Raw genomic sequence first — 25757 nt, 5'->3', positions numbered from 1 at the left:
CCGTGGCCGAGATCAAACCCGCCCTCCTTGGGCTCAGCAGCATAATGAAAAGAAAGCAAGCCAGCAATAGTAAACACAGCCAACCACCAGCAAAACGGGGTAAACAGCGGATACACGTATTTCCAGAAAGGTTTCGACTCGCGCAATCGCGGGGGTACTAGCGGGCTGATGGGGGACTACGTGGTGGGCCACAGCCAACTTCAGCGCACCTTTTTGGCCGCTACCGAGACCTTTCCTCTTGCGCGGCATAGCGGAAGCTGAGACGCGTATTTCCAAGCGCAACACCGACTCCACCAACAGGCGTTGACTCCCCTACCCTTTCTTTTGCGCCCTCTCTGCGCGACAGAGACGAGGAGGTGTGCACAACACAGCGTTGAACCGCGGATATACGAGTTTCAATTTCGCGCCAAAGCGTTTTATGCCACCTGCTGAATTCCCGCAACTGCGGTAATACCCCCCATGGTCGCAGTGAGCATGCAAGTAATAAAGCCGATTCCAGAAAGAAAAATTCCCCAAAGCCGACCAACGGTCTTTTAGAAATCAGTAGCCCCCAAAATATGAAATACACGAGATGAAAGCGTAACGTGTATACGTGCAGTCAAAACTAAATGATCAACAGATTACAGAATTTCAGACAATTTCTCCGCCTCGTGCCTAGGCAGCCGACCTTATGAATGACCTTAATTCCTTAAGAATGCCCTTCCAAACTAGAAATCCATCCGCACACACGCAATTAACGCTTTACAGCCACACAAGAGAGAAATCACACCAAATTCATGAAGACGCGCTCCGCTTACTTTTGATCGCACCTGCACGTATGACGCCGCTCATAGCACAAGCTCTACGAAGCACGCGGAAACAAAATGGAGTCCGAAACTTGTTTACAGAACGGCTGAACGCCGAAACATACGTAAATAACGACGAATGAAATAGAAGGGGACAAAAAAAAAAAACAGAAGCAAAAAAGAAAAAGGGAAGGGGCCACGCATCGTCAAGTCCGCAAGGAAACTGTTACCACAAAGTAAGAACACTGAAACCGGACGAAAAACCCACGGGTGCAATCAACTCTCAAAGCGACGATTTTAGACCCGACCAGGCGTTATTTCTGCACGATGAAACTAACGTCGGCGTTTTGTCCGCCTAAGTGAAGTCGCGGAGGGAAACCAAAAATTACAAAAAGGAAGAAAAGAGAACAGGGGAAACAAAATGGGGAAACGAAATGCGAAGAAACGCAGATCACCCCACCGTGCGGACGTAGGCTGTTGCGCTATACGAGCCTCCCTAATCGAATTAGTGGGCTGCGCAGGCCGCGCAAGAGGAGAGAGAAAATGTATCAGCCAAAAAAATACAGCAAGAGAACGACAAGACGATGTAGAGCTGGCGAGCATGTTGATACTGGGACGCCTGATAGCACTTATACATATGAGCTGACCTCTATCACTGTTTTTTCTTTGTTTTTTTTTTCCACCCTCCACGTAGTTAGCAGTTCTCTTCTCAGTATGGGAAGAGTCAACGTCTCCGGTGTGCCCGGCTAAAGTTACCCTTAGTCAAATTCGCTGCACAAGGTAAACGAAGAGTAACGTTAAATGGTAGGAACTCTAACAGGGGATTCTTGAATAAGGGCTGACGAGTGTATGCGCCCATGATAGAGCTCTCAAACACAGGGTAGTCTTGGCTGTTCGAGCGGAGGCCGTTCGACGGCTAGTCCAATTAGCTAAACCCAATATCTGCAACCGAGACAAAAAGAATTAAGTGTGGTAAAAATATGCGCAACTTGAAGGACAGCGAAGCCACCCTCATTTCTCCGTCCCCTTTCCGTCGCTGGAACTTAACTCGTGCCACCTTAGCCACTTCAGTCTCTCCCCATTTGCAACTAGAAATTGTCTAGTTACGCCGTTATAAAAGGTGGATCATTTCAACTAACCCGTAACTTTAACTGAAGTTGAAAAATAATCTGAGATTATCTTCAACGCCTCAAATATCAGTCAACTACCTTGCGCTGGATAATTGAAAGTATAGGGCAAGACGCAGAAAGCGATGTAGAGATGAACGACGAAAGCTCGGGAATGGACACGAAAAACAAACGACAGAAGTGCCTGGAAATATTTGAGGAACTGCATCCTGCACCCGACACAACCAAGCTTTATATATATATATATATATATATATATATATATATATATATATATATATATATATATATATACATACATACATACATACATACATACATACATACATACATACATACACAGAAAATAAGGGTTGGCAGTCAAGAAGTCCTCGGAAAGCAAAGGGGAGGTTGTGGTGGGTCATAGAAACAGATGAAGAATTTTTTGAGTCAGAAAGAAATTGGTGAAAAAATGCCCGCCGAGGTGGGATTCGAACCCACGACCTCCAGAATTCAGGAGTGGTGCGATAACCACTACGCTACCAGCGGGGCTGTTTCCCCACCAGTTTCTGGGGTATTTATGTTAAGGTATTTTTAGTGTCCTGTACTGGGGGTGGTAGCCAGCACCACTCGGACTACACGGGGTGAAGAAGACCTTCTTTTGACGCACACACACACACACACACACACACACGCACAATATATATATATATATATATATATATATATATATATATATATATATATATATATATATATATATATATATATATATATATATATATAGAGAGAGAGAGAGAGAGAGAGAGAGAAATTTGAGGAGTTTTGCAACGGGCCAAAAAACTTTTAGGAGAAAGATACGGCCTTCGCGGTTAACTTCATTCTTACAAATTGGTCCAACAGTTTCGAAAGTAGGAAGAACTTTCTTCGTTCATCGTCAGGGATTTTCTTACAGAGATAGTAATAGAATCTCTGATGATGAAAGTTCCTGACAGGGGGTAGTGTGCCGGAGTGTACAATATTTTCCGATGATCTCTCAATTACTTTTGTTTTCGAGCAAGCTTTCCCTCTATTTTATCTCGCTCTAAATCCCCTAAAACAAAAGACGTCAAAGAGCAGTAGTGAACTACCAGACAAGATAAGGAAGTTATTTTGCTTTTCTTTCTAAACGCTTATACGGGCATGTTAAAGCACTACATACTTGTACAGTTAAAAAAAATCGCTTCCCGAAATTACTTTCGTAGGCAAGTCAGACGTGTTATACAACAGCGGCCACCCCATGACCGTGTTCTCGGCACCCCACTCCCTTGCGCTCGTACTCGATTTCTTTGAAGGCGGTACAAGCCCGCGGCTAGGAGCGCAATCTCGAGCCATTCGGATAGTCGAGCCGGCAATGACACTCAGCTGCCGCATTTGGATTTCTGCCACGCACTTTTGAGTTATTTCAATCTCGCAGCTCTCTTTGCATTAAAATAAAAAAGAAAAGGAAAAAAAACATTTCCGCATTATTTTGCCTATTCAACTTCCCCGAAGCTTGACCGTGGGACCATTTTTCTCTCAAATCAGTTTACCCCCCTAAAATATATTCCCCGCGCAAACACAGAAAAGATGAATTGATTCTTAAACTAGACGAAACGGGCGACCAGGAAAACCTCGCCTCGCTCCAAGTTTGCCTCCAAGACCGGCCAAAGTTATTGCCGAAATAAAACAGAGCAAGAGAGCGGGAGAGAGTAATGAGGGAAAGAAGAAAGTAAACGAAGAAAAAAAAAAAACTAGCGTCAGAATTTTCCCGCCGCATTTTAAAAATCGGTAAACTGATACTCGACGTGAAAAAAAAGAAAAAAGAAACGCGATTGAGAAGAAAAAAATGGAGGAAGGAACTCCGAGCGCGAGGCACGTGCGCTCGCACAAAACCGGCGGCGATTTTTCTCTCCTTTTTTGGGGGCGCTGTCTGCCATTTCCGCTCGCAAGCCAATCCAAGTCAATCCGTCTTCTAGCGCGCGGGGCCCGTGCGCGCGCTGTGCCGAGGAACGCCGGACCCCTTCCCTTCCTTCCCTGTAGCAGTGGTAGCAGTGGCTTTTCCCCAGTCTCGACGGATTGCGCGCTGTGTTCGCGCAAACAGCTCAAGCATGTATGAGCCGCTCGTGGCTGAAGGGGAGGAGGGGGAGAGGAGAACACCCGTCGCTTTCACCCCTCTCGTCCGAACTTCATGCCATTTCGTGACATTTCCCCAGCTTTTCCCTTTTTTTCCCTTGAACGCACCCCATTCGCTTTTTTTTCTCGTTTTCCCTAGAAATTTCCCGCCTAAACTGCGTTCTACCCTAGGCAGATTAGCTCACGCCCCAATCTCGGCTTTCGCAGCAGCTTACGAGAAAAGGGGGAAAAGGGTAAAGAGGTTAGGGAAAACGGCGGATACGCAACAGCTTGCGTTCTCTCTGCCGCTCTCCCTTAAGCACTTTCTCGCAGCTCGTGCGCGCGTTCCGCACTTCGGTTATTTGCCTCGCTCCTCAACCCCGTAAAATGATTCCCCTCTCTCCCTCAACCTAGCTTTGTTTTGTTTCCCCACCACATTGTGGAGGGACAGCAAAAAATTCGACCCACAATGGAGCACCGTTAGCCCTGCTCTCCGTATACTTCCCTCCTGCCCTCTCAAGCCTCGCCGCTGAGGCATACGGCGTCTTGTCCAGATTTTTCTGCCTCGCTTGCTCCCATCGCAGAAGCCGTTCAGCAAGCCAGGGAGGGCCGATCCATCACACCGACTCTACCCCCCCCCCTCCGCTTTTTTTCCCCCGACGCGGCGTGGCCGCGATCGACCGTCATTAATTAAAACTCAGCCGTCGCAGCGCGATTCGATCGGCGGCCCTCAATCAATGATGGCTCATCAATCATACACCCAGGTAGCCTCAGACGGCCCCCTTCTCCCCCTCGTTTCCCTAAACGTACTCCTTTGCTTACCAGCCGGTCCGGCACTTCTCCCGCTATCCCCACATTTTGTTTTGCGTTCGTTATAGGAAAAGGCGCGCGTAATCGGCCACTCGCGGGCCTTACCCGCACACGACCCTTATATGCTTTCCCCTCCTATTCATGGCGAGATCGGCGCTGTTGTTGCCTTTCTCTCGCGTGTGCGCGTTCGATAAGCGATCCACTTGTCCTGTTGTCTATTAAGGCGCCCGGGTGTCCAAAAGCCGTTATAAACTACGCTTAACTGCCTTCCCTCCAATATGGAAGGACCGTAAGACTTGGGAACTTTTCACCGCTAGCCTTATGACGAGCGTAGGCGGTTGCCTAGCGGCGAGCACGCATGCGCGTGTGAGGTAACAGGAGCTGGAATTCGACACATTACATATATATCAACATAAACGAGTGGAACGCACTGCCCTCAAACATCGTCGCTATTACAGAACCCTCCCTTTTCCAATGTTTATACTAACTTACTTAGAATTCGACAATAATTTGTAGCCATCATTGACATTTAATGTGTAACGTATGTGTAGAGAATGCTTATTGCTAGTATTTCTTTAAGTATGTTTCCTGTCGTGGCGGGCTGCTTACTGTGCTTATTACTTACTGCATTGTTAGTAATGTTACTTGTGCTATTGTCAACTTTGATTACTATACTCGGTTACAACTCAAGAACGGCACCACCTCATGCAGTGTATCACTCCACCAAAGCGCAGGACCCGTGACGTCAAGGGGCGCGCGTTTTGAAAGGGGTTTTCTATTAATGCGTGATATCGTCTGCCTTGTCTCACCCAGTTTGTTTGTCGTCACTGGAGTCGTTTATAAGCATATTAAAGGGACCCTGCAACACTTACCATCGACTACTCGGAATGTATTTTGGGGTAAAGTCTATTGTCCCAGCAATCTCCTCCCGCAAAAATTATGAAAATACGTTCACTATCCCCGAAACTACGCGCGATGAAAAATCGCGCATAAAAGTTCCCTCTCAACTCAACCGCGGACAACGCGACGAAAGCTGCGCGCTCTCTCCCGGAGAGGGGGGCGGCGCGCGGCGTTCTGTTCGGCGGCCTTCGATATGTCACAGGCCGGGGAGTTTCGTCCTTTTCCCCGCAACGTGGACGGGTCTATTTCCGGTCTGGTGCCACAAAAAAAGCAGGCATGGTGGCCTGCTCGCAAGCAAGCGCTCAGGCTGGTGGGGCGTTTTTGGAGCAATAAACGTTTGTTGAGTGGGCTCGTTGAAAGTGGAATATTTAGTTCGTCACTCAAACTCCGCGCGCACTCAAAACAAAAGAAACACCAAAAGCATGCGGACAGGTTCAGACATAGAAGAGGTTCATACACAGCGCCGACGACAGCTGATCGTCACAGGAAATGCCAGAATATAGCCGCGAAGTTGGCCAGCGACAGCCATGGTCCGATTGACGTCGCAGAGGCCATGCCAGGGGTGCATAGTGAGGATATTTGAAGAGAGCGCGGTTGGTTTTTCCACGTCTTTCACGGCGATTTGCGCGCTTACCGCTACACGTGCACGTGTAATATTTGGCTCGGGTGTTCCCGGAAGTCTAAGCTAAACGTCGCGCAGGTTTACTTGCACTGCCAAAGAGTGTTGCAGGGTCCCTTTAAGTCCAAAAAATCACGGGAGCGGCTCATGCCACCTTCAAAATATTCCCAGTAACGCCCTACTTGCGCCGCGCGGAGAAACATCCGGCTACGGTGATAAGGCACAGCGGCAACTTCCGGTGCCATTTTTAAGTTGTCACCGAGTATAGTATTACTCCCTGACATGATGTTTTACCGATGCTGTAGTAACCTCCTGTATGTATCCCCCCTTATGTAATGCCTTCTGGGCTCTAAAGGTATTTAAATAAATAAAAGAATGAACGAATAATAAATAAAATAAATAATAACAAATACATAAAAAATATGCTGAACGGAGAGGGCAGGCAATAGGAGAAAACCGATAACGCGATAGAGGGATGCGAACAGAAAATTTGTTGGAAAAAAAAAAGGTGGATTCGAACAGCGCAGGACCTGGAAAGTTGGAAGTGGATTGGAAAGACCTACACGCTCCAGTGGGCATAAAATATGACGACGATGATGACACATGGAGGGGAAGTAAAGCAATATAAATACAGGCAGGCTGGAGACAAAGCAAGCCCCTACGCCGACATGGCTCTTGAACTCAAGAAGAACTGAACAAAAGCGAGGAGGAGAGACAGACAACGAGAATAGACGGTGCCGAACGTACAAAGGCGGCCTCCGCGTTCATACGGGAGAAACAACCGCCACGATATTGCCAGTTCCACCAACAGCGGGTGAGTCACGCACGCGGCGGGAGGTAGAGAACGAGATAACTTCATTGTGGCGGGGAAAATATTACACTCCGGTCTATAGTTACCCGCAACTGCACCTTCAGAGCCCGGGTCGCTTACACCTGTCACGAGGCGAGTGAAGTCGCGCACGATAGAGAGCTTTAGCATAGCGGCTAGCGTATGCTAACGCTACGGCGGCGGGTTACCGGGACACGACTGCGCATGAGCGCACGAGGACGGCGAGGAGGTCGCCCCTCATCGGAACGAATGCGCGGGAACGAATGCGCACCAGCCCAGGCGGGTCCCGGCACTTGCCGCCATAGCGTTAGCGTACGCTAGCCGCTGTGCTATCAATTTACCCTCAATTTACTCGATCCGCGCCACATGTGAAGACGAAGGAAGGAGGCGGGAGAGAGGGAGGGTCACGTACCTTTGCTCTGTCCGCTGCCGTCCCTGAGCACGGTGCACTCCTCGATGGATCCGAAGGGAGAGAACATGACCCGGACGTCGTTCTCGTTGCATTCCTTGGCCAGCATGCCGATGAACAACTTGCGCTCTGCACGAGAGAAGGATGGGAGAGAAGAAAATCAGTGGCGGAACGTGCCAAGCAAGGTGCATTTCGTTGGCACTACAGGAGCGGGATTATTACTTCTCCAAATCGCACGTGAGTTGGGTAGCCAAGGCCCTACAACAAGGTCGTTAAGTAGCAAACGTAGCGCATAAAAATTATAAATCGCGAAAAGAATATGAAAGGAGACGCTCATAACGCCACGAGGAGCCACACACAGACAGACACGTCGGCCTCCGCGATCAGCTCCGCCGCCGAGCCGTTAGGCTATGTTCAGACTACCGACGCAAGAGCCATATTGTGATCTATGGACGTAAAAAAAGAAAAAGAAAGAAAACGGCGTGTTACGCAGTTCGGTTGGCTGAGACGTAAAATGACGTCATTATTTAATGTTATTACGGCAGTTGCGGCAACCGTCTGAACCCAGCTTCACTGATCATGCGGGCACTGTCCACATAGAGAACCGCGCTCGAGCAACGCAACGGAGCAGCGCCGCGCATCCCAACTGCGCATGCGCGGCGTGTGCTCCCATCACGCGCCCTCTTTCTTCTCCTCTGTACTATCTCATTCTCCCCCACCGGCGCTCACCCACGCTCCCGCATAAAAATAATACGAAAGCCGCTTCGCTACACCAGCGGGACTTGGCCTCGGCAACGTTGGTTGCTGAAAACATCAGCAAAACCTACAGCTTGCCTTATTAAACATCAGACGACGGATAATTTATTCACCAGAGACATCGTTTTGTTGCACAACGTAACAGCAAACACGATGGCCAGTGGAAAAAGGTTAGATTCGGAGGCAAAACCACAGAAATAGCAACCGTGTTTCGGGAGAATGACGTCATTTGGGGAAAAAAACTGCAGGAGAAGGAAAACCTCAGCGTGACGCAAGCGACATCCCCCTACTCTGTCCCCTGGCTCTTGAACGGAATGTGTGGCACTCGGCAGTGCGAAACTTAGTTGCGCACAAGTGAAACCAAGAAGGGGGGTGGCGACCGACCACGAAAACCGCAGTACTAACTTCCAGCCCGCAAATAGCACCGCTATTGCCGAAACAGTTAACGCTCCGACGACCAACGGATCGGAACGTTACCGCCGCTGTTCATTAGGTCGGCAAACGGCGCGGGAACTCGTATGTATTCGCCAACGACTAGGAGTTGCGTTAAGTGGCTACCGAACAAACACTGCCTCCCGGCGCTCGCGCGCTTCGGAAGAGCGGAGAGCGCGTGCTTAACGCTGCGCAGAGGAGGCTACGCTACGTGGCGTATAGGTACGGCCCGCTCGGGTCGCAAAAAATCCGCCCGTTAGTCCTACCGGGTCCGTACGCGCGGAGACAATTAACGCGGGAAGCGTAAGCTTGCATCAACATACCACCGGAACACCCTGAAAAAAAAAAAAAAAAGAGGGGGGGGAGGGGGCAGCGACCAGAGCATTCGTTGACTCAGACGCGCGAGCGACTAAGCTAGCGTCCAGCAGTTTGTTGCGCACGCAAGAGGGCGCGAAAGAGGTCGCGGCAGGCGCCAGTACACGGGCCAGAGTGCGTGGACACGGAAGGAGCGGGAGGCCGGGCGGCGAGCCGGCCGAGTAGCCAACCGAAGCCGACCAGAGTTAGCCGAGGTTCGCGGCTTCCGGAATGTTGACCAAGGGCCGCGAGCTCGCGCGCTTCACGTTCCTCGTCGGGGGGTTGCAAACGCGATTAATGCGGCGGGAAAACTACGTTCGGGAGGGCGGAGAAAAACGCGGGAACGACGGGAGAACAAAGGGGGCATTAAGGCATTACTGCGCACTTCGCGGAGAGGAACGCGGCCGCTTCAGGGGGGGCGCCCGTAATGGCAGAGGGAGACGCGCGGTCGGGGAACGCTGCTGAGAAGGGGTTAGGTGGACGCGACGCCTCGACAATGAGTCAGCAGAATTGCAAATGAAGGGGTACGTGGACATCGCCCTGTGTATGCCAGAAGTTCGTCCGGACTCGCACCGCGAAAGCAATCGTTCGAAGCAATCTTCGGACGGTCCTCAACTATGTCCAGTGTGAGTACAGTCAAGCTTCCAGTCTCCAAACAATGCTTAGATCACATTTATGCCGCGGTTCTTGCCTACACTAGCAACTCCATGACAGCTGCGCGAAAATTCATTGCGACACCCTGGAAATTTGGGAAAGCAGCACACGTGCTAAGCAGGTAGCGCAAAATGGTGCGCTCACGAGCAAGGTCGCGACCGTTGAAGATCGAACGGGTGAGAAGCCCGACGCTACGGCGAGACGAGCATTTGGCGATGGCTTAAAAAGCAGGCAGAACCTGGCGTTATTAAGATGACAGAAAAAAAAAGTTATGCGCTATAATTGATTGATTGTGGGGGTTTAACGCACCGACGCAACGCAGGCGGTGAGGTGCGCCGTAGTGGTTGGCTTCGGATTAATTTTCACCATTTGAGGACCTTTAACGTGCGCCGAAATCTCGTACACAACAGCGTTTTCGCTTTTCGCCTCTGTCAGAAAAAAAAAAAAAAAAAAAAGGCCGCCGCGGCCGGTAATCGAACCCGCGACCTCCTGCTAGCAGCACAACGCCTTAGCCACTGAGCCACGCGGCGGGTGTTATGCATCGTTATATACGAGTAGTCGCACGCCTTCTTTCAAACCTTTTGTTCTTGTGTAACAAGCGCAGACGGCGAAAGTAACGTCAGCCCCGTAATATGATATACTTATAACCACAGCTGCTAGAAACCCCACGTCACGGGTTTCAATTTATTTGCGATTAGTTTCCACACAAAATAATTCGAACTGAAATAAATGCGAAGCATAGTCAAACTTAAGGGGAAAGCCCAGCGTACTATTGGGACGGGTACCGTTTATTTGGTCGTCCAGCCGTCAGCAAAGAAACTAGGCTATTTTACCGTCACTAATCTATGCCAATCCACTTTAATCCGTAGTCATAAACCTTAATCCCACCTTACTAATCATTACTATCATTTAATGACTTTATTCCATTTACTAAACATTACTATCGATCACTAAGTATTCCTTAACTTGGGTAATCTTTATTTATCCTTTACACACGGCTGGCACGCCTTGGCCTGGCCTTTCAGAGTTTTTGTACCGTTCCTGTCGACGCCGGGGTATTTTGTTACCGTCAACGTTCAAATGAAACACATAAAGCTGTAGCCTTAATAATGGATTCCAAACCGTTTTGACTGCACAGCATAACTTTCGAACAGAAGATATGTGCTTTGAAGTCGCTCCGGCCGCAGTAACCCTCATGCCGCGCAAAACAAAACAAACACACCTTTGAAAAGACATTATCACAGACGCAGTAGTATTTCCTGCTTTCAACACCTGTTACCTCCCCTGCTCCCCAATTTAACTCTCAAAACCACTGTTATGATTAAAACGCGGCTCTCCAGGCCGTTATTTCTGAACTTGCTGTTTATTAGTTATGATACGTCGCAAGATAAATTATCACTATGAAACAGCGCGCGCGCGAACGCGTGCACGCACGAGCACACACGCACGCGTACAGATAGCGAGGACGTACTCAGGATATTATACTTGGCTAGTTGCAAGGACAACAATTCAATAAAATGCTCAGACCAGTACGAAAAAAAAAAAAAACTTGTAGGATATTTTCCGTCCTTTTCATTTGGAGCCCTGCGTTCTTTCCTTCCCGCGGAGGAACCAGACAATATTCACGAGCACACGTAAAATAAAGCAAATACAAAAAAAAAAAAAACAAGAAACAAAACAAAAGCGTCCTCCAGACGGACTAGGGACACTCGCCTGCTCAAAGCTCCCCTCCCCTCTCTCGCCACCCCGACCTGAATTCCTCTCGAGACGAAAGTGAACGAAGAAACCCAAGACGCGCCCACTAAGTGAACGAACTCACCCGCAAAAAGAAATGAAATAATAAAAAAAAGGCGCCGAGATCAAAGAGTGGGGGCGGGCTGCCGCACGGCGACATCTAATAGATGCGCCAGAGTATCTGCTCAGCAACGCGACCCACAGAGGAATAGACACGCGCACAGGCGCTCGCACACACGACTTCAACGTTCCAAGAACAAAAAGCTGCTGCCCGTATCGGTGGCAAAGTCTCCAGGAAATAAAAAACAAAAACACACACAAACACACAAAAACCTTCGCTACGCTCTTATCGGTCGCCACACCGCTAGTCCACGACGACCACCAGTGCGGCAACATAAAGGAATGAGAGCAGACAAATACGGAGAAACATCGGCGGTCCTGCGCTTTTAACCTTTAGTACGAGGCTCCAGGTGAACTTGTATTGTATACGCTCCGCTTCTAATTTTATACATACCTATTCTTTTCCTCCTTCATCTGAGCTACCAGGCAGTATAGCATGACACACACACACACTTCGCTTGCGCTCACCAGTTTATTACTTCTTACTTTCTTTTTACCGTTCCCTGCCCGCGCCCCGTTGTAATAAAAACACCACGGAGCTCGTTCCCATCGGAGGCCCGGGAGCGAAGTGCACGGAAGAGGAGGCAGAGGGATCAGAGATGAGGGACGAGACGGAATAGAATTACCGCGGCGCAGTTCCTCGGACCAACGGCGGCGTTGTATGGCGAACACAACGCGATGCATTAGCGATGGAAGATGGCACGGTAACGAAGGCGGGATGGAGAGCGTTAACGCGGCAACGGGCGCTGCTCTACGCCGGAGACCGGAGAGGGGTACACACAGAGGGCCGGCGCATACGAGAGACGCTATTACGGCGGATTCGGCACGTGGGCCGCCTTTCGACACACTTCCTTGCTTTACCCGAGACTGACGAACAGCGCGCGTACAGGGGCACGCTATTAGCGCGAGTCGCCGCTTAATACACCCCCGTGGCGCGGTGACCTTTGCTGGGATCTGGAAGCGCGTACTTCGCTTCGCCTGCCGACTCTCGCGAAAGAAAAGGACCGCAGAGTGTCGCTGGAATGTCCTGCCCGTATTTGAGTTCAAGGCACTAAGAGAGCAAGATATGGCAGTAGCGGCAACGCCGGCAATAGCGCAAAAAAAAAAAAAATATCATGAACTGGCGAGTGGGATTGTGTAAGCCGCTCTGCGATACACACTGAGATACCGTTAAAGTCCGCTTCACTTTCTGAGCAACTTTCTGATGTCAATGAAGGAAGGCCCCTAAGCTTTTCACTAAACACCTTCAAAGACCAAATGTATTCCTATGAAAGGTCATACGCCGAGCCCGTTCAGGTTCGCTTCACTCACTTACACGTGCGCGATGCTAGAAAGAAGCTCTCCAGGTGCATTATAAGCTGTTTTACATGAAAGTACTCAGGCCCTATACTCCGGTACTCGAACTGCTATAGGTCGTGTTGTGTATAACTCTGCCGAAACGAAGGACCCGGACGTAGACCCGCGCGCGCGTTTTGAAAGGAGATTGCGCTAGAGGCATGACGCCGTTTGCTTTCTCTCGCGTAGTGTTTCTCGCCGCTGCAGTAGTGTATTATAAGATTAAGTCAGAAAACCCACGGAAATGATTCGTGTACCGTTCAAAATACTCGCAGTAAGGCAGGCACGCTTTGCGCCACGCAGAAGAGCAACTGGTGGCAGTGATAAGGCGTAGGCGCAACTTCCATTGCCCTTCTCAAGTTGCACCCGAGTGCAGCGCCTTTCATCACAGCATTTTCGTATGCGGCGAAGGTGTGACACACATCAAGCGTACACCAGGCGAACAGATTCCTCCTTGAACCCACACATATAAATCCCTCATAAGGCATTTAAAAATCCAGGTTCCGCTTCTGCGATAACGCGGCCGATTGGGGGTGCTGCTGCGAGGCGAGTGGAACAAGTGGCAGTTGAGGCGCTGCAGCGTATACGGTGGGGTTTAGCGCGTTTACGACTTCAAGATCTAAAGCTACAGCTACCCTGTCATCCGAACTACGCCAATTTTTCTCTCCGGATAGCGAAGGCGCGGCCGAATCGGCAAGGACATTACGATGCCGTTGTACAGTTCCAGTTTTGCAGCGCCATTAGCGTGGGGTTGGACTTAAGTCCATCGCTGGACCTCACTCCAACGTGCCTTTAATCCATTGCTGTAGACGCGCGCATGCTGGCGCAAGATTTGAACGCTTGGAGCCGAGAAAGATTACACATGACAAATCAGCAGAAAGCGGTCGCGAAGAAACCATAGCTGATCTCGCGGTAGTTTCCGAGAAAGGCCCCGCCCAAAAAACTTGCTTTCGCTACTAGTCCACCATCGACTTTGTTACATAAAATGTCAATATCACCAGCTGTAGTAAACACAGGGTATGACGACGACAGGACGGGTAAGGAAACTGCAATATAATGACCCAATTCATTGTTACTCTTGTAAATTATTACATACTTGTACTATCACCTCAATTTTCAGCTCATACGCTTCTGAGGTCCAAAACCATACGAAAATACGCATAAAAACAATTTTTGCTCGAAATAAAAATTTCAGGGCTGAAAGGGTTAAGCACTGCTTCAATGCGCGGTATGCAAAACCTGTCAAGGAAAAAAAAGTTTGGGAATGCGACATACCTACGCGGCTCGCGGGTACAGGCGATGATAGATGCTATCACGAACCACATCGCTTAAGTGCAACCAGATGGTAGTCACGAGGCGTCTTAACCACTTCACAGATGACTTGCGGAATGTAGTCGCAGAAACGACACTTTTCCAACAAATTACGCACATAGACTGCAACAAAGTACTCCCGCTTATCCGCCACTTCTGCTACTTCGAAAATCGTTTGCAAACGAGAACCGCCATTATCCGGTTCCACAACGCCTTGCCGGAAGCAGCCACTGCTACTACCACGCAGTGCAACGACCGAAACATTCGTTCGAACACTCTCTAGCTATGAGTTGAAAGACAAAAAAAAAAAATTCATCGGTGAAACAACATGGACTAGCGCATAGAAAGCCCACCAAAGCAGTCTCTGAATGCATTGAGAATCGGATACGAGCGAAATCGCGTCTTGATGGAGAGTAAAGGAATGAACGAAGGGACGGGGGGGGGGGGGGGGGGGGCAACCGAAGCGGCGGTTCGGGAATTCATCGCCGAAACAGACGGAGCGAAAGCTTTTCATTGTAGCAGCAGCCCCGAGAGAGAAAACGGAAACACGAAACGTTGTGTCTTCACGCTAACGACAACGCGAAAGCGCTCTTTCCTTCTACTATTTTCTCCTTCCTTTATCACCCGGAATAACAAATCTCGCGGCGCTCAAAAACTTAGTCGCTAGAAAGAAAACAGTGGGCTTGGGACAAATGAGAAGGAGGAGATGTAGCAGAAGGTTTTTCTAGCAGACGATCGGGAAATACCGGTAAGGAAAGAAAGAACCGGCGCGGCTCAGCAGAAAACTCCCGCGCGCTTTTGGTAGCAGACGACGTTCGCCCGCGAACTCTGAGCAGACGACAGAAAAAAAAAAAAAAGAGGCAGGAGGTGTAAACGCAGAAGATCCCGTTCTTCCGAGGAGCATACGCTGCGTTGGGCGGAGGGTGAGGCGGACGAGGGGAAGGAGGGGGAGACGCACAGATCGCAAGACGAGCACGTCGCTTCGAAGCGCGGCAAGCGACATCAAAATGTCGTTACAGAAATTGATCGCTCGCGGGTCCCGGAAACTTTGCTCCCGATCACGACGCGGCACGACGCGCGGTCGTCCTTACGACAACGCCGCGGTACCGTTATTCATTCGTCCCTGCCGCCACTCTCCTACCAACCACTACCCTTCACTTGTACTTATCTGCCTCCTTTACTACTTCCACTACTTATACTCAATGATAGCTAAGGCGCACATATCTTCGGTGGTCAGCATACGAAAAACGCGGAGCGGCATCCCAACGAGCGTAAAATGGCATCACAGTCCTCCCCAAAATGCAAGGGGTTCTAGGAGACCGCAGAAGCTGAAGGCTTTAGGCAAGAGCTGAGACTACTCGCAGATGCAGTTTAGGCTGACAACACCAGGGGCGAAGCACCTTAGGGGCTGGGGCTGTTGGCGTCTCCTGTCGACGTCGTCGTCGTAATCATCATCTCATGTGGTCACGGTACTAAAACACCAGGACACTCGTTTACGCCTCGCGCTAGAACGTAACGCGTACTTTTAAAAAACACCGGGACACTCGTTTGCGCCTCGCGCTAGAGAGCTCCGTGCTTCAAAGACAGGAGACTTGTACAGCAAAGCTATACCTCTACCCACCCACGGTTTAATCTCCGCTGGAAAAACTCCAAGGTACCAAGAATACACTTACACGCTGCATGCTTTGCCCCCTCCCCAGGTTTCACGTCAGTGGAGATGGCCCGAGATTTTTTTCCCCCCATCCGTCACGTGCTGGCACCGCGCTACTCATGTCAAAACGCAGGTTGCTCCGCTGCATCCGCTCAGGTGCGTGCTCTCTCCGATGTTGAAACCAGTTATTGAAGCGGGACCAAGTTAGCTTCAAAGCTACCGCAACTGGTCCCTTTCCAACAAATTGTTCGCAGTACGCAGTCGTGTTCACACTGGCATAGCAAAAAATTAGTGATACCAGATACGTAACTGAAAAAAAAAAGAAAAAGAAAATTGCACTCACGACAACGCTTATTAAAAAATAATAACAGGCGTACCGCGTCTAGTGTCGCTATTTCTACCCCCCCCCCCCCCCCCCCCGTTTGTCTTTTCTAAACTACTTCGCCTACTTTTAGACACCGAATGTTTAAACCTGGCTGTGCGTCGTAAAAAAAAAAAGGAAAAGGAGAAGAAGGCAGAGTCGAGAAAATGCGGCATACCTCATGTCTTTCTCCCCTGACTATCCGGCGAAGCACTAGAATATAAACCAAAATCCACCACCACCACCATCACGAAGAAGAAGAAAGAAAAGGGGACAGAAGAAATAGACCACAGGCAACGTTTCTTTCTGTTAATACGCGGTGACGTCGACGCGGCAGGTCCAAATTAAACGCGAATCGAGAATGGGAAAGCGTGGATGAGACGCAAGAGCGACGGAAAGCCAAAATGAATTTCTTGGAGGGGGAGGGGGGGGGGGGGGCACAAATTAAGAGACTCGAGCGGCGCTGAGAAGAGACGCAACTATAGAAAAAGAGGGCGGTGACAGCGGCGGGAAAAACAAACGTAGTAACCTGAACAAACTGTCGAGGCAGGAAGGGAGAAAAAAAAAAAGGACAATACGAGAGAGACTGCGAGCTCCCAATTTGCGCGTACCCGACGGGAAACGAAGGAAAAATCATCCCTACGCGTGGCATTAAGCGCAACAGGACTATCGGACTGCGCTATTAACTTGAAGCCGGGGAAGCGGCCGCGGCGGCGGCGCGGACGCGAAAAATAAAGATCTAATTATGAACTTTATCAGCGGCGACGGGAAAATGAATGGGACGACAGTTAATCCGAAAATTCACAAAAGGGAGCCCCAGAACGGTAGTTCAAAACCCTCGATTCGCACACCGGATAAAAATAGGCCGGAGACAGATGCAGAAGAAGCGAAGCCAACGAGTCGGAACAAACCGCAACGGCACGCAACCGAAAAGGACTTCATTTCGGGCGGCCGCGGTATTTTAGATTTCCCCAGACGTCAGGGTGTAGACGGCAAAGGAGCGGGGTGTTTTTCGAGAATGGATTCAAAACGTCAAATATCACTCAAAAAATAACAAACGGGAGACAGGTGCGCGGTGCTAGAAAACTGCGGCGGCGGCGGCCGCATTAGAATACGTCTGCTTTGCCGACGGAAGAAGAAAAAGAAAAGAAAAAGCGTTGGCGGCGGCGCGCCTACACCTAGCAGACAAACCTTCCGTGGAAAAGAGTCGAGATGACGATTCGGAAACGACGGATATACAATTAAAACGAGCTTCGTTCGCCGAAAGCCGAGCTGATTTATGCGCGTCTGAGAGCTCGCGCGAAATAAGTCGGTTTATCGATTTTATTATAAACTTTCAGCTCGATTAATCAAGCGATGTACGCCTTGAGGGGTAAACGGGCTCGTTTATTTTTCGGGCAATTACGAGTACAGCAGTCCAGCGTTGTTCTGACAAGCTAAAGCCGCTTATTCGCTGAATTCTGTAGTACTCGGATTAAAAATGTAGCAGGCCATAAACGTAACGAACAGAGATGCGATGATTAACTTTTTTAAATAATACGAACATATCTCGACCCCCGCACTGAATTTACCCTTAATTTCACAGGCGCGCAATGAAACGCTGCGCTGCCGTGAAACGCGCCGCAGGCGACGCTTAGGATCCTAAACGCAGTGCGCTATAACAGGAGAAGACGCCTTTAAAGGGGCCACAAAGACCACACAGAAGTGGATCATTAAAGCGACAACTTAGTCCCAATAACAGCCACGCCAATTTCATCCCAAAATTCGAAACAAATAATCTTGAAATTAAAGAAAACAGTTGAAGCAGTGGTCACTTCTTATCACCTTTCTGGCGAGGTCTCCAGAACGTCGAGAACCGAAGCTACCGCCAAGAAACATGACTGCGCCATTGTAGTGTGGCCTCGTTTATGCTAACATGAAGTCAGCGCACTGATAAGTACGTTCATAGTGCTGGCCCACATACGTCACTCCTGCCTATATTACGTCAGTCTATCGCGAAATTTTGAAGTTCTTAAATATTCTCGTTCTTTTTCGGTTAAAAACGTCTGTCATGGCTGAAATATAGAAGTAAGTGAGCCGCCAGAGGGTAGTTCTTTGACACCGAACAAGCTTGTATTTTGTCTTCACGGCCACTTAAGCACACGTAAGCTCCAACACAGAAATCGTTTTAGGATGCTACGGATACCTTTAACGAGAGACGGACCAGAGGGTGGCGGCTTGCCCCACAAAAGAGGCGAGTGAGACAATATAAGGCGAGGTAAATAAGAAATTGCTGGGTCACCTGAGCTCTCCTTATGATTCATGTCGTACCGCGCTGATTGTTCACATAAGACGAAGAAAACGGGCAAGGGGGCGTTCACAAGACAAGTGCCACCATACGTCACTATGAACCACACCGAATTAGCTCCCATGTTAGCGTAGCCCTCCCAATGATGTTGCCAATGTAAAAACACTGCTGTCCAACTACCGAACGCGCCTTCTCACCATCGTTATCATCCTTTTGCGCCATCGCCTTCCCCAAATTTCCCTTGTACCCTATTAGCCCAAAGGCCACCTTTTTTTACAGCGTAGCTGTTATAGGCTAACTCCCCAGTTTTCTGGGAGGGTCAGTAGGACGAGAAAAGTCGCTCAACCCCTCCTTTTCCTGATTATGATGATGACTGCTAATGGATTGCAAAGATTGATGATTGCAAATATATCCCTTTGTAAAGATATCCCCTCACGCCAACACACCCTCTCCCTTCAGTCGATTGATTGTAGGGCTTAACGCGCCGCAGGCGATGAGGCGCGCCGTAGTGGAGCGCTCCGGATTAATTTTGACCACCTGGGGATCTTTAACGTGCGTCGAAATCTCATACACACGGGCATTTTTGCTTTTCGCCTCCATCAGAAAAGCGACCGCCACGGCCGGGAATCGAACCCGCGACCTCTTGCTCAGCAGCGCAACGCCTTAGCCACTGAGCCACCGCGGCGGGTTCTCCCTTCAGTCACCCATTCGCCTCCGGCGCTTCATATTGCGATACAAGATGGCGCATACTGACCCTAAAAAATAGTCTTCCCAGCAACGCATGTGTCTAGAAGTGAATCCGAGCTTAAAGGAGTACTGACACAAAATTTCAAAGCTGGGATAGCTACGTAAAAGGCTTCCTTTGTATATTGAGATATCTCCAAGCAATTTTCAACAGAATCGTTCAGTATAACATATATCAAACCCATTTTAATCTTTGCGCGCACGAGGAAGCTCAGAACGGACGCCCTTTCGCAATCGGCATCAGCATGACGCCATCGGCTCCTCCTGGCCCCAAACTGTCGACGTGAGGGCTCCCGTGACGAGGGCAACGCGCCGGCTGCGGTTGGCCCGCTCTGTTTCGCCGTGAGTACACGTCATGGTGTTGGGACTGACGTCATGCTGCTCGGCGCGTGTGTTTTGGTGGAGACCACGGCCGGTCTGGGCGCGCGTCCACACCGGCAGTGGTGCAACGAGAACGATGACGTCACGAACGCCCTCCTGTGACGGCGGCCGCCTCGTGTTCGTTAGTCGAAACCGAAGCTGACACAAATAAACGAGGCTGTGAATAATTATTTACGCTGTTATCGCCCGTCTCATGTGCCATTCTATGATTAGTGGGCTCGTACGCACCCATAGCAGCGGAAAAACTTAACGCGAAAATTTCGTGTTAGTATTTACCGCACAATGAAGCCTATTCGCGATCCCGGCGCGAAGGCGCGGTTGGAGCGGGAACTTCAATAAACCGCAAACACGTTCACCGAGTCGAATGACACTAAATTTTGCAATAAAGTTTATTATACGGTAAAAAAATTTCGGCTCTCTTGCATTCTCAGTGGGCTGTTCTAGACCAGGAACCTTACCCAAACAACTTCAGGCGCCAAGCGATTCAACCTCAAACCCACATGTTTTGACGTTCAAGTTTGCATGGTGAACGCGCTTCTGCACAGAGAATCAAATGCCCCGATCAAACCTCGTTGGAAGGCAGTTGGGCGTCCACAACCCCACGGTTAATCCTGAACGGCGAATAATCTTCGACGTTAACGCATTCGCCAACGCGCCCAGCTCCCTCGCCGTCGTCAGCAAAGTTCGAAGAGCACTCGTCGAGGACGACACAAATTTCCATTCCAAGCTCCCTCGCAGGACGCGCGCAGTCGTCCACAAAAACTGTTCGCCAAGTGTACACAAACTCGGGGCGCAAATTTTACGGTGCCCTCCTCACCTTCTCCTCCTCCACGAGACATCGTCCCACTCACGTCCTCATTTGCATGAATCGATGCGAATGCGCCATCTCAAAGCGCCCGCAGCCCACGCAACCGATACTGCCGATTCCTAGGCACACTAACTCGCCCTCCGCTGTACGCGCTTGTTCAGTCGTCGAGCGAGAACGACGCGATAAATGCCGGGGAGCACGAGACTTGGAACGCAAAGCACGTGCCGTCGTATAGGGGCGAGCCGGAGACAGTTCATCGCGGAAAACGGCCCTCATTAAAGCGCCATTAGGGCATGCCGCAGGATTGGCCGTTATACAGGAGGCAATAATATACGCAGGAGGTGGTGCTTGAAGTGGGTGGTAAAAAGTAAGGAAAAAGGATGGCCCGCTGGGACGAGGAGTTAACAACTCGTAGTCTCCCATGTCCGTGCTTTCCCTTCACCAGTAGTCTTCGTAAGAAGAAAAAAAAAAAAAAAAGATCGAGCAGGGCGATATTAGAGATGCGTCGCCACGACTTTAAATCCCTCAGTGGCTTGTCTCGCCATGTCGCCTTGAATACCTCGCCTTGAATCCCTCGTTATAACGAAGTCGGAGGGACCACGAGAAATTTTGTTACAAACGGTATTTCGATATAAGCGACCACTCAAGAAAAGCTAAAAGAATTTGAGCTTTAATTGCGCCACAGCTGCGAGGAATCAAAGCCCAATGTATCAGTTAAGCGAAACCTTATTCGGGTGCAAAAAAGGCAGTGAGCTTTGGCTGTTTCTAGTTCTTGCAGGGAGCGAGAAACCCCTGTTCCAATTTGGCCAAGCATTGCATGACGCTGTGGTCGTCGCACATTAAAGTGGTAGTGGCAGCGGGCACTTCCTTTATAGGGTGCCGTGCGGGCGTCACGGCATGCTACGAGACTTTCGCGCTGGAAAGCGCCGCAAGCGCCGTGGCTCGAATCTGAGGTTGTGTTTGCTGAACATAAAAAAAAAAAAAAAAAAAAAGAAAAAGATTAACCGTTTATTGGGGGTACACAGTGAAATCATAAAAACTGACCAGTTTTGCACTAGGAGCTTTGCATGATCACCGGCCAATTTTTTTCCCGAGCTGTGCAGCCGTTAAGTTTGCAACACAAGAGTTTTTTGGCGCCCCGTTGTCGACGACACTGCAAATTCTACGGTTAGAGTGTTGATGTTCGCGCACTGTCGCGTCCACGCCATTGAGCAATGTCTAGGAACAAAATTTAATGGCCCTACCACGCATTTAAACTGTTTGTCTAAAGTCGTACGGGGCGAATTGTTCATGACCGGCTCGAGAAAGTCCCCGGGGAAATACCAGCTTTTAACCTGCCATGTTGCCAGCCTGACTCGCCGCCGCTCGGCGACACTTCCGCTCGCCACTTCGCTCTAAGCGGGTCAAGCTTTTCGTGTGCTTCGAGTAATGCGGCCTAAAATGCATGCGTTTGGGTTGGCGACCAGAAGCAATGTCGAATAAAGCAATATTTCGAGTAAAGCGATTTCGTTATAACGAGGGATTGCTGCAGTGTTGGGAACCACAGCCGCTCCCGCAAAGCTATGGTAGGTTTAAAGCAAACATACAACATTTGCACGGGGCTAAGAGCAGAAAAGGCAAACATTTTTGACGAAAAAACCACTTTGAAGACTGGATTTTCTTCAAAAACTAAGTCACAGATGGCTCCAAAGACTGAACAGCGCGCATTTTCTGACAAGGAAAAAGTGGGGAATTACATAACACAAGCGTTCACGTTGTGTTATGGCTTCTTCCTTCTAAAAAGATCGAATCCCTTCATTTAACGAGAAAGATGGTTAAAACGCGAAGCTTTCCCTGCGCGAAATTAAGTAAGTGGGCGTCCGCGATTTATTTATTTATTCATTCATTTTATTTATTGATTGATTCATTCATTTTACTAAGTTCCATGCAACACGAGTCAAATGTCATAGTCCAAAACCCAAACAACTTCGACCGTGTCGGAATGGCGTAACCAGACAGACGTCGGGTTCATAACGCAAGTGGCGCACGTTCGATTCCGACCACGGTAAGCGTTTATTGTTCTCGAGGCGCTTCGCGTTTCGCCATTATCATCATCATCAGCGCGAGCCCTTTGTGGAAACCCATTGCATAAAGTTGTCTTTCCTGCAGTAAGTATGGGTGTTGCAATCTACGGCGCAAGTGAGGCATTGAGAGCTTCGCATTAAGAAAATGTGCGCTGTTCAGTCTTCAGTGCCGCCTAGTCACCAAGAAGCCCAACATGGCACATTACTGCATGAAACAAACGGTACCTGCCTGCGACGAACGAAAAATGCTGTTTCCTCACCACTCACCCCGACGGCCAACCACATCGCCCCTCAATCTCAAATTTACTCTCTCGAAGCTGTTCACCGGCGGTATACGTACGCTGCGTCCCAGAGATCGCTCACTGCAACTTGCGCTGGCCTACGTGCGAGCGACCCGCTCTGCCCAATTTCTGGACCAACACGAAATGCAATTCAAAAATTCAATTTCTCGGGGTTTAACACGCCGACGCTACACAGGCGACGAGGCGCGCTGTAGTGGACGGCTCCTCCCGATCACTTTTGACCATCTGGGGATCTTTAACAAGCGCCGAAGTCTCACATGGACGCTTTCGCTTTTTGCCTCCATCAGAACCGGGAATCGAACGAGCGTCCTTGCCCCCCGCGGCACAACGCCTTAGCCACTGAGCTACCGGGGAAGAAAACGTGAAATGGAGCCCTAGGTGACTGCTCGCTCGCTGCAGACGAGAAATCTCGAATCCGCGAGTCGCCGCCCGTTGGACGCGAGTGCTCTACGACGACGTTGAGCGGCGGTAGCAGCGAGTGTGCTCATTAAAGCCTCATTAGCGGACGGGGGCTGCGCCGACGACGGTTGCCGCGACGCGCGGCCGATGAGGGGACAGCAGCGATCTGGGAACACGAAAGGGGGCGACAAAGGGAGCTCTGTCGAGCGGTGCGGCGGACGACTTCATTATCCGATATTGAGTCCGCCAGGGAACGGCCCGCAACTGCGGAGAGGCGGCGGGGTACATTTTTTTCGAATCGGGCAAGACGGGGCCAGCTCAATCAAAGAACTGACCGCTTCGTTTGAGCGCGTAGGGGAAAATACTTCGGCGCGCTTTTGAATATGACATTCCATTCTTCTCTCTACCGAAACCGCACCGATAAGAAACGGGAAAAACTGCGTTAATTAACGACACAGTATCACTTAACGTTGCATCATGAACAAACTGTAAATACTGTCACGAGATGACGACAAAGTGGACAGTGGATAGCGCTTTGCCTCTTCCTTCGACGAAGACAAGGACGCTTGTGTGGCGCGTAGCGTGCACTTTCATCGACGTCTCGCACCCATGGTTCGTCCTATCTCTGTCCTGCCACCTGGTAACAAAGTGTGCTTATTTAAGTTTGCAAGCTAAACATAAAATTGGCGGAAAAACGAGAAATCGAGTGCAACAGTATACGACGGCAGGAGTCGCCTTACGAGCAATCGCTTATTTCCCATCCCGCCAATTCACACCGTTGCGCTTTCATCGAAAACAACATTGGGCCCATCACCCCGTGTTCACAACACCGAAAGAAGTGAGGGGGTAGTCGAGAAAATCTGCTCCGTCATCAGCCTGGCGAGAAGAGAGGAAAATATCGCCGCTCCAGTACAGCATAGGCAACCTTGGCACGAAAAAAAAAAAAAATGGCGGCTCTGCCTGCACCTCCGCCGCACCTCCTGCCGGCAGTTGTCGCTTGAGCTCAGTGCTGTCACGCAGTAGCTCGCTGCGCGAGCGCTCTGTTGTGTGAAAGAGAATTTTTTTTTTTTTTTGGCTTCTAACTGTGCGTCCTTTGTACTTACCAGTGTCGGTAGATAAGAGAGTGTAGCTGCGTCACTTATCCTCCCTCAAACCTAATTCCTTCGCGCATGCGCATGGGACAACCGGATTCTCCATTCGCCCAGATATGAAACTTCGCTTTAAAAAGAGCTGGGGAGGCGTAGGAAGAACTGCTCTCCGGCAACCTAACCAAGCAGCTCACACACTCTACCTCTGCGTACCAACTTCTCGACCAGCTCGAAGTACAACGCGTACAACACAGGTATATATACTAGCGAACGCGTTCGTCCGCACGGCCTTAACGACCAGCGCGAATAAATAACTCATTGCCAGAGAGTGTAATCGTTCAGCTAGGGTAGGCGGACGGGGGCGGGAGGCGCCGACGGAGCTGCCGGACGGTGCTTCGGTGAATAAGTGATGGGGATCAACGCGGCGGGGACTGGAAATGACCGCGGCGCCCTTATCTACACCGAGCGACGGCGCGTGTCCAGTCCGCAAAAGAGGCTCTCTCTCTCTCTCCTCACATCGGAGCTTCTACCGCGGTACAAACCTCCAATCTCCCCGCCGTGCCCTCCAACCGACTCCGAGCCACTCCGAGCACTATGTCACCTCCGGGGAAGAGCGCGCTTCGCGGCTGGCGTCCGACTCGGTGGACGTCGTTTCGACGCCAGAAGCTGACCACCTGCCCAGACGCAAACATTTCTGCCACGCAACAGCGCTATTTCTGTCCACAGCTGCTGTTTATCTTTACACAGACAATTAGCAATGAAAGCATATCGCTCGAAACTTGATAACATTCACGCGAGTGCACTCTGAGTTTTGAAACAACAACAACAAAAAATGGCGCAGCTTGCACCAGTGGTGCACGGCTGGCGAAACAGCAGAGCTGGCGGCCCCTTTCCCTTCGTCGGAGACCCGGCTGTTGCACCTCACGTGGGTTTGAGAATCAAATGCCGCTGAAAGTTCTCATGCATGACTGGCAGGCCCGGATCGTTTTGTCCGTAGGCTTTTACATGAGAGTTTTAGCACTCCGTATGCTCCGTTCGTTGCGTTCGTACTGGGACCCCACTGCGCCTGCGCGCGGGCGGGCACGGCGAAGAAGACCCCCCCTCCCGTAACGAACGCGCAAGTGCCCGGTCGGGTCCCGGTCAACCCGGTGCGAACGGAGAGGACAGAACTTACGGAATGCTAAAACTATTTTATCCCAAAGTGGACGGCGTTAGCACGCGCTAGAACACGCGCCAACTGGATTTCCGAACTCGGCATCTCTGCTCCCCATTTCGGGCGCGGAGGCACGTGAACTGGCGAAGAGAACAGTGCCTCAGTATTTTTTTTGTGGTATTTTTTTTCTGGTAACGTTGGAACGAAAAGCTTAAACAACTCTGCTGTTCCCA

General features: G+C 50.1%; 1 protein-coding gene across 21 annotated transcripts in view; it reads right to left on the bottom strand.

Moving 5' to 3' along the window:
• The window catches only part of LOC144142598 (CUGBP Elav-like family member 1-A), a 479679-nt gene that overhangs the window by 86578 nt on the left and 367344 nt on the right, over positions 1–25757 (bottom strand). For all 21 annotated transcript variants that reach the window (XM_077674225.1, XM_077674223.1, XM_077674226.1 and 18 more), the window contains one exon: positions 7595–7720. In XM_077674225.1, the coding sequence (XP_077530351.1) occupies positions 7595–7720 (126 nt within the window). The remainder of the gene's footprint in view (positions 1–7594; positions 7721–25757) is intronic.

Source organism: Haemaphysalis longicornis, unplaced genomic scaffold (assembly GCF_048455015.1).
Source record: "Haemaphysalis longicornis isolate Haplotype H1 unplaced genomic scaffold, Haemaphysalis longicornis Haplotype H1 scaffold_6, whole genome shotgun sequence".
NCBI lineage: Eukaryota > Metazoa > Arthropoda > Arachnida > Ixodida > Ixodidae > Haemaphysalis > Haemaphysalis longicornis.
Note: the sequence above shows the minus strand (reverse complement) of the source record. Positions and strands in the feature narration are given on the sequence as shown.